Here is a 13,573-nt window from a genome sequence, read left to right as displayed (position 1 = left end):
CAAAAATATCGTTTAAAAACTGGAGAGATACAAATATGAATACATACATGAATGTTAACTTGGTCAAATAAGATATGAATGAACAACAAAAATAAAATAAGTTACATTTATTGGCTATGGTAGGTTATTGGTTATGTTCACATACTCATTTGAGTTTTGTTAACTGATCTTTTTCATATGGGTGTTTTAGAGTTGTACCCCCTAGATCTAGTAGTAATTGTGTGCTCAAAGTGCACCATATTGAAGCATTTTACTTTAAAATGTTCAAACATTTCTTCCCGGGGGTGCCCCCGGACCCCCTTAGAGGATGTGACGTCCATCCCCCAATTCAAACATGTTCATACAATACTGAATACATTTGAAGCCTTTTTGCCTATGTCAATAAGTTTCTGTTTTTGTAGCGTATTCGTCTTTTGTAGAGATGTTTAATTTATTCTTTATATATTCTATGGGGGGGGGGGGGGTCGCCAGCTAAAATCTCGCCTAGGGCTGCAAATTGTCTAGAGCCGGCCCTGGTTGAAAGCAGATATAGGCCTGAAAACAATGTGTGAGGTCGCGTTAACCGAATATTTTCCATGTATTACGGATTTTGATTGATTTTGAAAGCAGTCCGTCATTTTGACAGATTAGAACGAACTCGGAACAGCGCGGGATTTTTATTGATTGTATTATTATCAACAAACGTGTAATCTATTATGTATGATTGACCGGAAAATTACTTGCATAGGCACTAAAACATGTCAAACAAAACACAAATGTTCCAAATCCTCCACTAGAATGTAGTTATTTTTGCGAAGTTCTGCTGAGTTGCTATGTTTCCCATAGTCCTTGAAGGCAGCACCGTATCGCAGCATCGCGGGACCGCAGGTGTCTGCTGGGCGGCTGCACATTCGGAGCCAATGGAGGAATGGTAACAAGGCAGCATGGCGGACCGAGAGAAGCGGAAACTCAGCACACCCTTTGGCCGCAACAACATCCAGGTGAAGTCCCCGGCCAGCTTCAGGTAAGCGCCCCGGCGGAGGGAGCCCGGGGGGGCTGGAGGCTGTGAGGGATGGGACGGTGACCGTGCGGCTCTGCGGGCTGATGTACTGCTGCTGGCGGCTACAGTCCCTGCATCTGCCGTTGGCAATGCTCAGTTCTGCGGTTTGAAGTCGCAGTGTGTTGTTGAGCCGCATGTTTAGGGGTTGGGCGTGTCTCTTCCCGGAGGACCGAAACGAGCTGTGTGTTTAGACTACAACCATATGTCCGTCAATGTGTCGCAGACTTTTTGGGGATCTTTTCCAAACAGTAATCCTTTTCACTGTATTTTTTTATATTGGTCTTATGCTCTGCTTTGTATTGCTATGTTTTCAGCCCAGTGAAAGTAGTTGTCCTCTACGATGGCATCATTTTGAACCTGATTTGTGACAACTTGTTTTGTTTTTGTGATATTCCTATAGTTACTCGTAAAACTAAACTTCCGAGCCTTTTTCCTTCATATTTAATAGCAGTTCTCAAACTGAATTAAACTTATCATGTTGCTTTTAGATTAATTAATTGCATATGTTTAAGTATAATACTGTTATTGTTTATTCTAATGTTTGCTGATGTGTTTGGATTTGGCCTATGCAGTACACTGTAAAGTTAAGCGACACATTTCAATATGTGTTGTATAGTGGCCTATAACCAATCTTGGCAAAACAAACAAGAAAAAACTATTTGGTACTGTTTTATAGCTGCACCTTTGTTTGTAGAATAGAAACAAGAGTGATTCTGGAGATCAAAGTTAGCAGCTGTAAATGTGCTAATGTCACTTTTGAAAATCAACTACTGTGAAGTAATATATTCACTTAATTATCAAATATTGTGTGATAATACTTTAGCATTGACTCTATTATCTTATCTTATTATCTCTTCTAGTTGTTGGCCGGTTGTCCATAATGAAAACGCTACCTAAATAATGTATATGATGAGGAACTTGTGATGGGCATTTTATTGTACTAATTATTCATGAGTTGCATAACAGCTTGATAGGTTAGTCAATAGTAAAAAACAGTTTGTAAAGCCACAGTACACATTACCAAGAGTAAGTATCAGGTAGGTGATCAGAGCTAATTCAAAGGTCAAATGAACAACATGTTGGAGGGCTGAGCACAGGGATTAGCTGCATGCTGTTCACATACTTTCACACTCTGTGCCACACACACACACACACACACACACACACACACACACACACACACACACACACACACACACACACACACACACACACACACACACACACACACACACAGAGGCCCATGTTGCCTGAGGAGAAGCTGTGATTCCGCAGTGGTATGACTTAGTGGATGGAGGTCTGTGATCAAAACCCCAGTGAGACAGCACCCCCCCCCCCCCCCCTCCTCATCCTCAGGCTCAGTCAGTCCCTGTCTCATTAGCAGAGCTGCAAACAGGCTGATCCACAATCTTTCATCACATGGCTTCAGAGTCGCTCCTGCAGTTTTTGATATGTCTGACAAAAGAATATATAAATATGTTTTTTGTGTGTCTCAAAGCTACTCAATAAAAACATCAAACAAAACAAAGCAAAAGAAGAAACAATTTTAGTTGCACAATGCTTAATGACACAAATGTTCTAAATGTAAGTTAAGTGTTGTATAAGCACGCAAATAAAAAAAACACACAATGCTAAACATTACAGGAGCTAGGTCTTCTTATATCAGTCATACATGTTTTAGAGAATCAGCTGTTGGTCAAACTCTTAATGTATCTTTTGTATTAGTTGTTGGTAGAACTTATTTTAATGAACAGTTTAACATAAAACACATTGCTAGGCAGCAAATTAAAATGTTAATGATAAAGACATCAAGGCAATAGATTACAAAAGTAATTAAACAAGTATTATAAAGGATGTAAACTGTGTGTTTAACAGCTAAAAGACACTTCAGGAACACATAATGTCCTTGTTTGAATTGATGTAGAAGACCACACAGTGTTGATATTTCTGAGTATAATCTGCTAGAGAAACAAGGCCAGATAATCCACAACCCCAGCGTTGGCTCGGTCCCAGAGCAGCCATATGTTGGCATGTTTTCCTCCGTCACCCTCTCTGCCTCCACCCACTGTGGTCCAATCCTCCGTCCCTCCCCAACCTGCTGCCGTCAGTTCAGCTCTGTGCGTGGAGATATTCCGTGACTGAGACACTGTGTGATTCCTCAGCTTTTCAACATGTTTCAACAAACCCAGTTTTGAGGCTCCTACATTTTTCATGTCATGTCGATAGAGAGTTACAAGTTGGCATGTGAGTTTTTGAGTTCAGCACATTTCAGTATTGTTTTCTACAGTCTGTACGACAAGGTTTTTACAAAAAGGTTGGTAAATGAGACAAATACATCTTTTATATTTGATCAGGTTTAAAAGATAACCTAAGTTGTTTTTAACGTGAAGCACTGAGGAGTCTCAAAATAAATAAAAAGAGCAAAACATGGCTGCTCATTTACCATCTTCATATTGAGCCTACATTTGACTTCTTGTTGATCCTTAGGTTGACCAGTGAATAAACACTTTGTTGCTTCAATATCAGTATCAAACTAGTTTTGATGTCACAAAATCATCCTTCTACATACAGTTTTTAAACATTATATTATTTTTGAGTAGACCAGTACTTAAATATTAACATTGCTTAGTCATACAGTATATAATAATTTGGTAACTGAACTATTGTTCTCGTAAAAATGTTGATTCCTGATTTCCTGTTACAAAGCAATGTAAGAAGAACATGATGAGCAGCAGCTGGTGTGTTCAGTTAATGATCTTCACACTGACTGTGAGCGACGACAGCAGAGTTAAAAATAGTGTTTTTCTGAGACAGTTCTCAGGGTTCACGTCTGTAAAGTGCTGCAGTTTGCTGAAAACTGCATTTGAACATCAGTTTTGCGTTCATGCCGGAGATCAAGAAAGACTTTTCAACAGCATATCTACACTGACATGCATTCCCCACTGATTAAAAACACAATAGTATTTCACACAATGTACAAAATCATGATAGAAAAGCTGTGATGCAGACTACGTTCTCAAAAACAGACCTCTCAGCTTAACCAAAGAAGTGGTTAAAAGATGATGCATCTAATTACAATTGAATATGACATCAGGACATGGGGAAGCAGGATTTAGTGACACCTGCTGTCTGCTTTCCTGCGCAAGTGGTATTGTAAATGTGTCTGCTAATTTCATTTAATCAGAGCTAGACAAATAAAAACGGATTATTTGTATTTCATATCATATGGTATGTTTAGGTGAACTGTATCTTTAAATTCTCCTGCACTGCATTGATCATCTGTGGCACAAGAGGGCGTAGCAGAGGACTCTTTAACATTAGCAGGGTTTAACTTTAACTGTGTGTGTGCGCCTGCTATACAGCCAACCAACAGTGTAGGATTGCATTTCATCTTTGAGTGCATTATGAGGAACATATGTTGGACATCTCGTGAAACCAGAGATCCCTGTTGAGGCTAAGCTTACTCTTCAAATATGCGGTTCAGTATTGATCCAAATGAAAAACATGGTTTATTATAATTATTCCAATGGTTTGAGAGGAGTGTCCTTACACTGCAGTTGTTTTATACTCAGAAAAAGGATACTCTGACATCTGACTTATTAAGCTTATGTTTTAAAGCGTGAGAACACTATAATCAACATGAAAGTGCAGCAGTGTCCATGGTCTCTCCCTCTTGCTCACCCTCACTCACTCATTCACACAGCCTCTCTCTTCTCTCTCATCTTTTCACTGCTTCCGATCCGACTCTTCTGACAAGATGTGCTCGGGCAGATGGATTCACAGGGTGTGGGATGTGAGAAAGATTGAGTGATAAGGGGGAGACGGGAGAGGGCGGGCGGTTAAGCAGATTTTGAATTGTCGGTTTCCCTGATTCACTGCATCCGTGAACTTTGATGTTTTCTGTGGGCAGAAAAGCTAGATTTCAGGGTTTTTCAATAGATTTGACTTGTGTTTTCTTTTAGTTGTATTTTATCTTCAGAGAAAGAGAGCATTTTAATTGAGCTGATTCTAAATTCACTGGCAGTACAAGCTGACGGAGTGGACAGATACTGCTCTGGTTGCAGTTCCCCCCCGTGCTCATTATTTACAGCTGCCGCTCGGTTCTGCTGACATGGCACGTTCCACCTGAAGGCACCCCCCCTCTGCTTGCAGTACCTTCTCTCTATAAAGCGACACGCCTGTTTTCCTATTTTTCTTGATTTCACAAAAATATTTAATAAAAAAAACGGAATTTAGTGAGACATTTTTCATGTATTCTGATCTGCTTTTAAAGCTTGGGATGCCATAACATATTTTGAAATGTAAAATCTCCTCACATTTTGTGTAGGGATAGTGCATACATTTTAAATAATATATGAAATTAGCTTAATATTTAATAATACAAAAAAAAGAGCGAGACAACCTTTTGACATATTTATGAAAAAAAGGATTTATAGTGAATGTGGACACTCGTCTAGCTTGCAAATAGCTCAACATTAAAGCCTACAAGAAAGTGAGGGATTTATTTAGCTTGAATGCTTTTAATGTGAAACATCTTAGCAGGTTGTGTAAGTTTCAGTTATCAACAAATCGAATTAGTGCTGTGGAAATCAGGTAAAAGGAGACTTTATAATTTGTTTATTACAAATTGTAATAAAAAACACATCACCACATACATTGATACAAGATTCAGCTGTGCTTTCTTTATACTACCACCGTTTTCTATTAACTAGATTGTATCTATTATAATATATCTCAGAATATTACATTGTAATTCATATATAATGATTTAATGTTGCATTGCATTGCCAGATTTTTGCCAATATGCAGCTATGTTATCGGTTGAGTTTTATTCGATAAATCATTACACAATGTGAAGAAAATCTTTCTCTGACTAATTGATACATGATCTCTTTCTTTCTGTCTCTTGAGACCATCATGCATCATTTGAACAGCACTCAGTGTGCATTATTTGTGTTTTATTGTTCTTCTTTCTTCAGCATGTTTTATCACATCTTTCATTTGTAGGGGGAAGTGTTAAAGATTTTCTGTCGTGTGTGTGTGTGAAAGCTCCATATAGGCTCTGGCCATGGTCGTGCTGTATGGCCATATGGCTGTGTTTGCATCTCAGAGTGTACAAAAAGCCCAATACATTGGTATTTTAGAACTATACAAGCTCTGATTTAAACTGCAACTGGGGGGTAGAAAATCAGCATCATTGCTTAGTAGCAAATACTTCTCATCTATTATATTCTTGTAAAATGATAGTGGAGGAATGCATTGAATTCCTTCAGTTTTGGACCAAAATCCACTTGGGCAAAATAATGTACTGATTCAAATATAAAAAAGAGCTTTTATCAAAATCTGTTGCTCACTTTAAGCAATCTTTAATACCCTTTTTTTCTCTCTTTTACTCTTGAAGCCTTTGGTGGCTAAAATGAGCAAGATGCTTCTTTATAAAGGTTCTAACCTGCATACAGGGCACATGCTCTGGCCTGCTGGTGGAAGGCTTTAAGTTCAGCAGGGTGGACTGTACAGTTCACTGCGTGCGGCATGCACACAATTCGACACTCATTGATTTTGAGATGAAGATGCTCCACCTGCCTAGAGAAGCAAAGACCAGGGCAGCCTAAAGGGTGGTTCCAGTATGTGACAAGATATTCCTTATTATTGTAGGATCACCCAATGTTCTGCCACTCGTTCAGTTAAGGGTTTGGAACACAGTTGGACTTACAAAAGGAACATAAACACAAAGTGTCTGTTGTAAACATCCATCACAGTTTATAAGACTACCTCCTAGTTGAAGTATGAGCCATGGCTTTAAGTTGTGAATTCAATTTCCCTGCATATTGAGGTATTAGAACATATTGGATTGGCTTTTAACTCCAAATTAGTGATTTAGATAATCTGGATAGAATGCTTGCTTGTTTACCACACGTCAAGTTTTGACTCCTTGTGTTTTATACCCTGTCAGGGATCTTTTTTATCAATGATGCCATGTTGCCAGACCTGAGACATTTCTCTGTGACACACCAGCATTTTCCTTTAGGAAGATGAATGGAAAGAAAGAAAGAGAAGAGGAAATTAAGAGTCTTATGATCAATGGGACCTCATGAATAATTTAGCACGCCTGTGTTTTGCAGAGAGACAGTGACGGAGGAGTGTCCTCTTGTGCCGGTGTTACTCCTATTTGCCGTGGTGTAGGATGTTCTGCTAATAGCAGTTTTTTGAGGTGGCTTTGTAAATCTGATGTCCACAGGACGGAGTAAACACCAGAGAGAGGGAGAGAGAGGAGTGGATTATATAACACTGCTCCTTTGTGGCAGATTCAGCTCGTCTGCTTTAAATAATTCCCCCCTTTCTTCCTTTCTCTCTCCTGTGGATGAGCGGCAGCAGCAGCTCTGAGTCGGACGCCTCTCGCATCGACCCTGAGGAGCTGCACCCCTCCTCCCTCTCCTCCGACTCTCTTCCTGCTCGCTCCTCCCTCCCTCCCTCTCTCGTCTTCCCTCATTCTTCACTTTCTAACATCCTTGCTCCTCCTCCTCCTCCTCCTCCTCCTCCTCCTCCTCCTCCTCCTCCTCCTCCTCCTCCTCCTCCTCCTCCTCCTCCTCCTCCTCTCCTCTCAGCTGTGGATGCCCTTCTCACTTACAGTATGGACTCGGGAGGGGAAGGAGAAGAGGGTTGGATGGAGGACCAGTGGGAGAAATGGTAGGGTGCCTCTCTCGTTATTCCCTGTTTTATTTTTACCGGCTTGCAGCAACATGGCTGTGTGTGACCTTGTGAGTGTAGTACTGCTAACATGCCTTCTTCTTGCAGTATGTCGTCTCCTTGCATTATGAAGCTCAGGATAGGCATGCCCTTGAAGGATGGTGGGTATTGTGTGTGTCTTTGTAAAGAAAAGAGGTGGAGCATGGTGTATGTTGGCCAAAAATAGGACTACAAAAGTGACACAGGGGAGGAAACATCACACTTTCTGCTGGGTTGTGTGTGTTGTGACAGCACTGGCAACGTATATATAGTATTTGAAGTATTTGTTTTTCTGAGTTTGTTTTCATACAGTGCAATTATGAAGATTATGGGGGGGGGGGGTGCTTGTCCTGGTCCTGTCCATGCAGCAGGACAAATCGGATGAATGAGCGACAACATTCAGCCTTGTTATCTCTCAGTGGGAGCAGTAAGGGTGTACATTATTGGGTAGAAATGGGGGGGAAAGGGGTATACAGTACATGCGTCCACTGTGGCGACTCAACTGTGAGCTAATGTGTGTGGTGTGGGAGGGGATTGATTCAAAACTGCACGGCACAGATGCTAGTCATGTGATGCTATAATATGGCAACAGAAAGGCAAATGCTAAATGAGTTGTGTTACTAACTTTTACTAGAAAAGATTGCAATACATAAATAAAAGAAATATATGGCTGAAATAATCTGATGTTGTTATTACTATAGGGGGATTTTGGTGTCTAATTAGCAGCTAAGTTGCATTTTTCGCTTAAATTTCTTACACAAGAAGTATTTTTCCTGCCTTCACCACAGCACGTATTTTTTTCCATTATGAACTGTCTTTTTTTTTGTTTGCAGTAGGAAGTGTTGCAACTTGTCGGCCCCAGTTTTTTGGGATACAATCTGTTGATACATATGACCCTTCTCTTTACTTGACCTTGCATGCTACATGTGAACACAAAACTGCAGGTCAACATTTGCAAGCAAGCAGTAGATGAATACGCCACTAATGTATCATTGGTGGATTCAAATAAAGGCTAATGAGCTGGCCGGGGCCCTCATGGCTAGAGCGTGAGGTCATGCTGTCCTTCATTAACACACGCAGAGAGACAGGCCGGGGAGACAGAAACAAGCAAGTAGGATGCCTGTCACCCCCCACTGTCAGAACAACGCAGGAGTTTATCCCAAATCCTCAGCCAAACCAACTGAAACGTCCATCCTGCAGTGTTGTTGCCCTCATACTGTCCTTTCACCACACATATATCATGTCTGCGTCATGTTTTTGCAGGGAATTTTTGAAAAGTGCTCTCACAGTCCAATTGATAATCATAGCTACTGTTAATTAGAAGTGGGAAAATGATCATGTATGCTTACAATCACTATAGTACGTGATTAAACAAACCTTAAGGCTTAGGACACATTAGAAGGGAAATTATTGAAAGAGACATTGATGTCTTATGGAAAAATGTTTTACATGTTAGGATATATTCAGGTTCTTCTCAGCTGACTATGATTGCCTGGTACTGAGTGGTAATTGGAGAAGTAATCTCAAGTTCATCTGCAGTGGCTTTGGCATTGGTCTATGGTGTTTAGTGTTGTATTAGGATGTGGACACACATGCCATCTGCATTGCAATACACTTTGAACTTTTCCTAAAACAACTGTGAAACTAGAAGCTGTCATTTACTGAATGTGTCGTTTTATCACATGAAAAAATGGAAAATGATAGCTTTTTAGTTTCCACATCGGGACTATGTACTGAAACCAAAAGCTGAGCACAGAGCGCGTTTAATCTCAAGTCCTTTACTCATAAATCGATGGTAAGCACCCAGCTGATGGATGTTATTCATTACTGGCAACTTAAGCATGAATACCAGTTGTATGGTTATGCTTCGGCTGCTTTAAATACTTTGTTAAGAATCCAAGTCAGCATTGAGGTTTTTTATATTTACCTGAAACCCTTCCAATCGTGTTTATGTGCCCAAAAATCCATGCGGAATTGGAATGAAAGTTGTTAACCCTAACCCATAATAAAGTTTTCAAGAGGGAATTCATAGTATAATAATGTACTCTGAAAAATGTCTGCATCTTTTAAACAAGCTATAACCCTTTACTGTAAGTCTAAGTTAGATGTGCCTGGATTGTAGTGAGGAAACAGTTTCCAAGTGATGATATTGGTGTCAGTCTGGTTTTACTACAGTCCAAAGGATTTGCTGCGTCTCACTTTCAGTGATGATGACATAGTAGATGTGGGACAGGGATCTCTGACCTGGATAGCCCAGCCAGTCTGCTGAGTCAGCCTGCATTGCTCTGTGAGTGAGATAAAGGAACTACATCGTACAGAAAACAATCCCAAAGGAGACTAACACCATATTTAGGGTTCTGGATGTTCTAAATGATTGGTTTGTAATTGGGATATGCAAAAGAGTGACGAGTGGAAGCCAGTCCCCTTTCATATTCCCAGGCAACATCTTTACTGTCTATCAAAACTCAATGCAAAAATACCCAACATCCATTATAAAAGTGGAACGTAAAAGTTTTAAGAGGACACCATTGTAGTGGTCAAGTCTCAACAGAAGTTTAGGATGTCTTCACACTTCGGTAGAGAGCTTTGAAACTTTTGGAGTGGTACTGTACAAATGCTTCTTGAGTGATTCATCAAAGTATATTTCGTCCATCCCATTTTGATCAGTGAGGACAGGTTAAATCAAATAAAAGCTCTCTGTAGTGCAATACAGTTCAACAGCAACACAGATTACATCCTCCAAAATGACCATTCAGTTGCATCGACACCGCTCTAAAACTTAACAATTATAACCTTCATAGAGTTAGATTTTCTGACTGTAAATTGTTTTAGTCTTAGATATAGGTGTAGCAGAGCAACTGAGTGTATTTATGGAGGATATACTGGTGGGATTTATCATATAATGAGACTGCCCACACAGTTTTGAAACCGTCCACAGCTGCAGTGCTTCTGTCGGCTGGATTCTCTTTAAACTCAATAACATTGTTGTAAGTGGCAGGCAGGTGATGGATCATGTCCTTGTGGCTGCACTTTGGGCTATGCAAGGTAACAACTGTATGAATAAAGGAGAGATCTGCAGAATGAATACATATAAAGTTGAACCTGACTTTTTTTGGCCAGGTGTCTTTCTCTATTTCTTTCCTTTTTATGTAAATCAAATAGAAATGAATAGAAAACAGGTGTTTTGCTGTGATATGGACATAAACTTACAAATGAATCATGTTATCTTTATAAATATGCAAGTGGTTTCAGGAATTACATTTATTCCACTATTGTGGGAACTAAAAAAAAAACTCAAATGTGTTAAAAAGGTGAGAGATCAAACGCTCAGAGAATCTATGTTATACTTTAAGACAAAACTACCAAAGTGTTTCCCCGGTGATGCGCCCTTACAGCTTGTTTAATGAGAGTGTGCTCTGCATTGTACACACTACCTACCCTGTAACACCTGCTCCTTGATGTGTGTTTTTTTCCGGTGTCTGCATCCCTCCTTACCCACAATTCAGTGCAGCAAAGGGGTCACCCTGTCCTGCCCAGGTGGTTTATCTCCCGGCACTTGATTTCCTCCTCCCTCCGTGTCCCCATGACTCTCTCCTTCCTCTCACTGTCCTCTGCCTCTATTTGTACTTTCCTCTGGGTTTGATCTGAAGTCAGGACATCTTCCTCCCACCTCTTGTTCACCACTCTTTAGACTCTTCCTTTTGTCCTTGTGAAGCGACAATTATAGGTCAAAGCCTCCATAAAAAGGGTCAACATAAATGACATGCTTATGGCTGGTTTGCACTCTGATTGGCATTCAATCTCTCCTGTCCTTTCATTTCCTTTCTCTCCTCTTTTCTCCTCCACCTTTCCCTCCTCCTTCCTGTAAGTGATGCTGATAAGGGGCATGCTCAGGAGCATATTGATTTTGTTCCTCTACCAAGCATTTGTCTGTGTTGTTGTAATACATTACATTGTAGTAAACTGATAAGCCAATGTTTTTTTCTTTATTTAAAAGTGGTGCAGTGTCCCCAGACCAAAGCCTATACAATGCACTCTTTTCACAGCAGACATTTTGGCCTGTCAAAACAGAAGCACCGGTGAAAATAATAACATTAACGATGGCTCCCTTCCATTGGGTGCAAGTAAGCGATGCAAGTGAGTGAGCATCCACAGGAGCACTGCTAAATGTAAAGCCACATGTTGTTACTCAGAGCTGATCATGTTAGGTGGCCTAAAACAATATAAGCTAGAGACATTTTCGGGGTGCTTGTATAAGATAAGATAAGAATCCAAAGTACTTTATTGATCCCAATTTGGGAAATGTTTGTGTTGCAGAAGAGAGAAATTAAAAGACTACAAATAAACAATCCAAAATGTAAACATCTCAAATAGAAAGAAAATAGCATTAAAAAAGTAGAAAATAAACATGCTGAAATACAAATTAGAGTCTCTTGACATATATTTTTACAACACAATAAGTACAATTATTTGCAAAGGATTAAACTTTCAATTGAAAAAATGGAAAATAGAAGATATAGAACCACTATGACTCTCTCTGTAAATGCTTAATTCATCATGATACAGTACCTTTGCCTATAAAGGTAGAAACCAAAAATGCACTAGTCCCAAATACAATATTCTAAAAATAAGATTAACTATACTTTCTCAATCAGGAGAGAAACATGTATTTGTTGGCACTTATTTCAGTCGCTGATTAACACACATCACCATATTCTTATTGGGTTAATGGTCTCAAAGTTTAAAGGCTTCTTCAATTTCGGCATGATGTTTAATTTGTAAATTTGTTTCAATCAGGGTAAAACAGACCGAACTTTAACCCTTTATTTTGTTTTCAGTTATTTTGGTTTGCTAAAAATGTGTTGTTCAGCATTTGGTGGTGCCTTGCTCCACATTTTTTGTTGTCACTTAAAACCTAAATGGTCAGTGATGCTGCCGGTTTTTCACATGCAGAATTGAAGGTGCATGATCCACCGGCTGATTTCTTCATATCTTTCTTTCTATGTTTCTTCTCTTTCTATCATGTGTATTCCCATTTGAGATCATTTATTCCATACCGATGGACTTCTCTACTTTCTCTTGCTCCAACCTTCAGCCCTTCTTTCCTGCCTCCTTTAGGGCCTCATTATAGACATAAACAGATGCTTCACCCCCATATTCCAAAATGTGAGTGCTAAAGAAGGCCACAGCTGTGCGTCATTTTGCAACATGAGACATCTGCAGTGTTGATGTAGCCAGAAATGAAATTACATTAGCTTCATGCAACAATATGAGGATCACAGCTTCCCAAGTTCACCAGGTTTCCCTGACAGCTTGATTTTAAGCTCCTTGTGATCACTGCCATCTTCTCTTCATCCCTCTAATAACATCTTCCTGCTCCTCTGTCTGTAACGCCCAGGAGGCTGCAGGCTAAAGAGATAACAGGCGGACATAATTACAGATGGGGAAAAGCGAGGCATTGTTTACTGAAAGCTAATTGAATCCTACCACGGACATCAGGACCGTACATTTCCCGGGTTGACACTGGAATGATGTTCAGGGTTGCTGCAAGAGCAAACACTCATGTTCTTCCCTGCAAAACAGATTTCAATGTGCACAATGACATACATTTGGATGCGGTACATGAAGTTACCAGAACTGTTGATATGCTGGTAGAAACCTGATGTAGAGTTTGAACTGAGAGGATTGTTCTGCTTTGACAGGGGTGTGCTCATTATTGAGGTCCTTGGTGTTATAGCTGTCTTTTGTTCTGGTAGGTTGCATCAGTTTGTCACGAGTTTCAACAACAGGCTGGTTGGATGACATTTA

The 13,573-nt window shown here is 40.0% G+C and overlaps 1 protein-coding gene across 2 annotated transcripts in view; it reads left to right on the top strand.

The window, feature by feature from the left end:
• Positions 1-870: 870 nt before the first annotated feature.
• The window catches only part of LOC117443940 (C-Jun-amino-terminal kinase-interacting protein 1-like), a 61,027-nt gene continuing 48,324 nt past the window's right edge, over positions 871-13,573 (top strand). The window contains exons 1-2 of one of the 2 annotated variants that reach the window (XM_071206332.1): positions 871-1,003; positions 7,670-7,726. In XM_071206332.1, the coding sequence (XP_071062433.1) occupies positions 924-1,003; positions 7,670-7,726 (137 nt within the window). In that variant the 5' untranslated portion in view covers positions 871-923. The remainder of the gene's footprint in view (positions 1,004-7,669; positions 7,727-13,573) is intronic. The other variant, XM_034079727.2, reaches the window with a different exon arrangement.

Source organism: Pseudochaenichthys georgianus, chromosome 3, assembly GCF_902827115.2.
Source record: "Pseudochaenichthys georgianus chromosome 3, fPseGeo1.2, whole genome shotgun sequence".
NCBI classification, from domain to species: Eukaryota; Metazoa; Chordata; class Actinopteri; order Perciformes; family Channichthyidae; genus Pseudochaenichthys; species Pseudochaenichthys georgianus.
The sequence above is the reverse complement of the archived record's forward strand: the minus strand, read 5'-3'. Positions and strand labels throughout refer to the sequence as shown.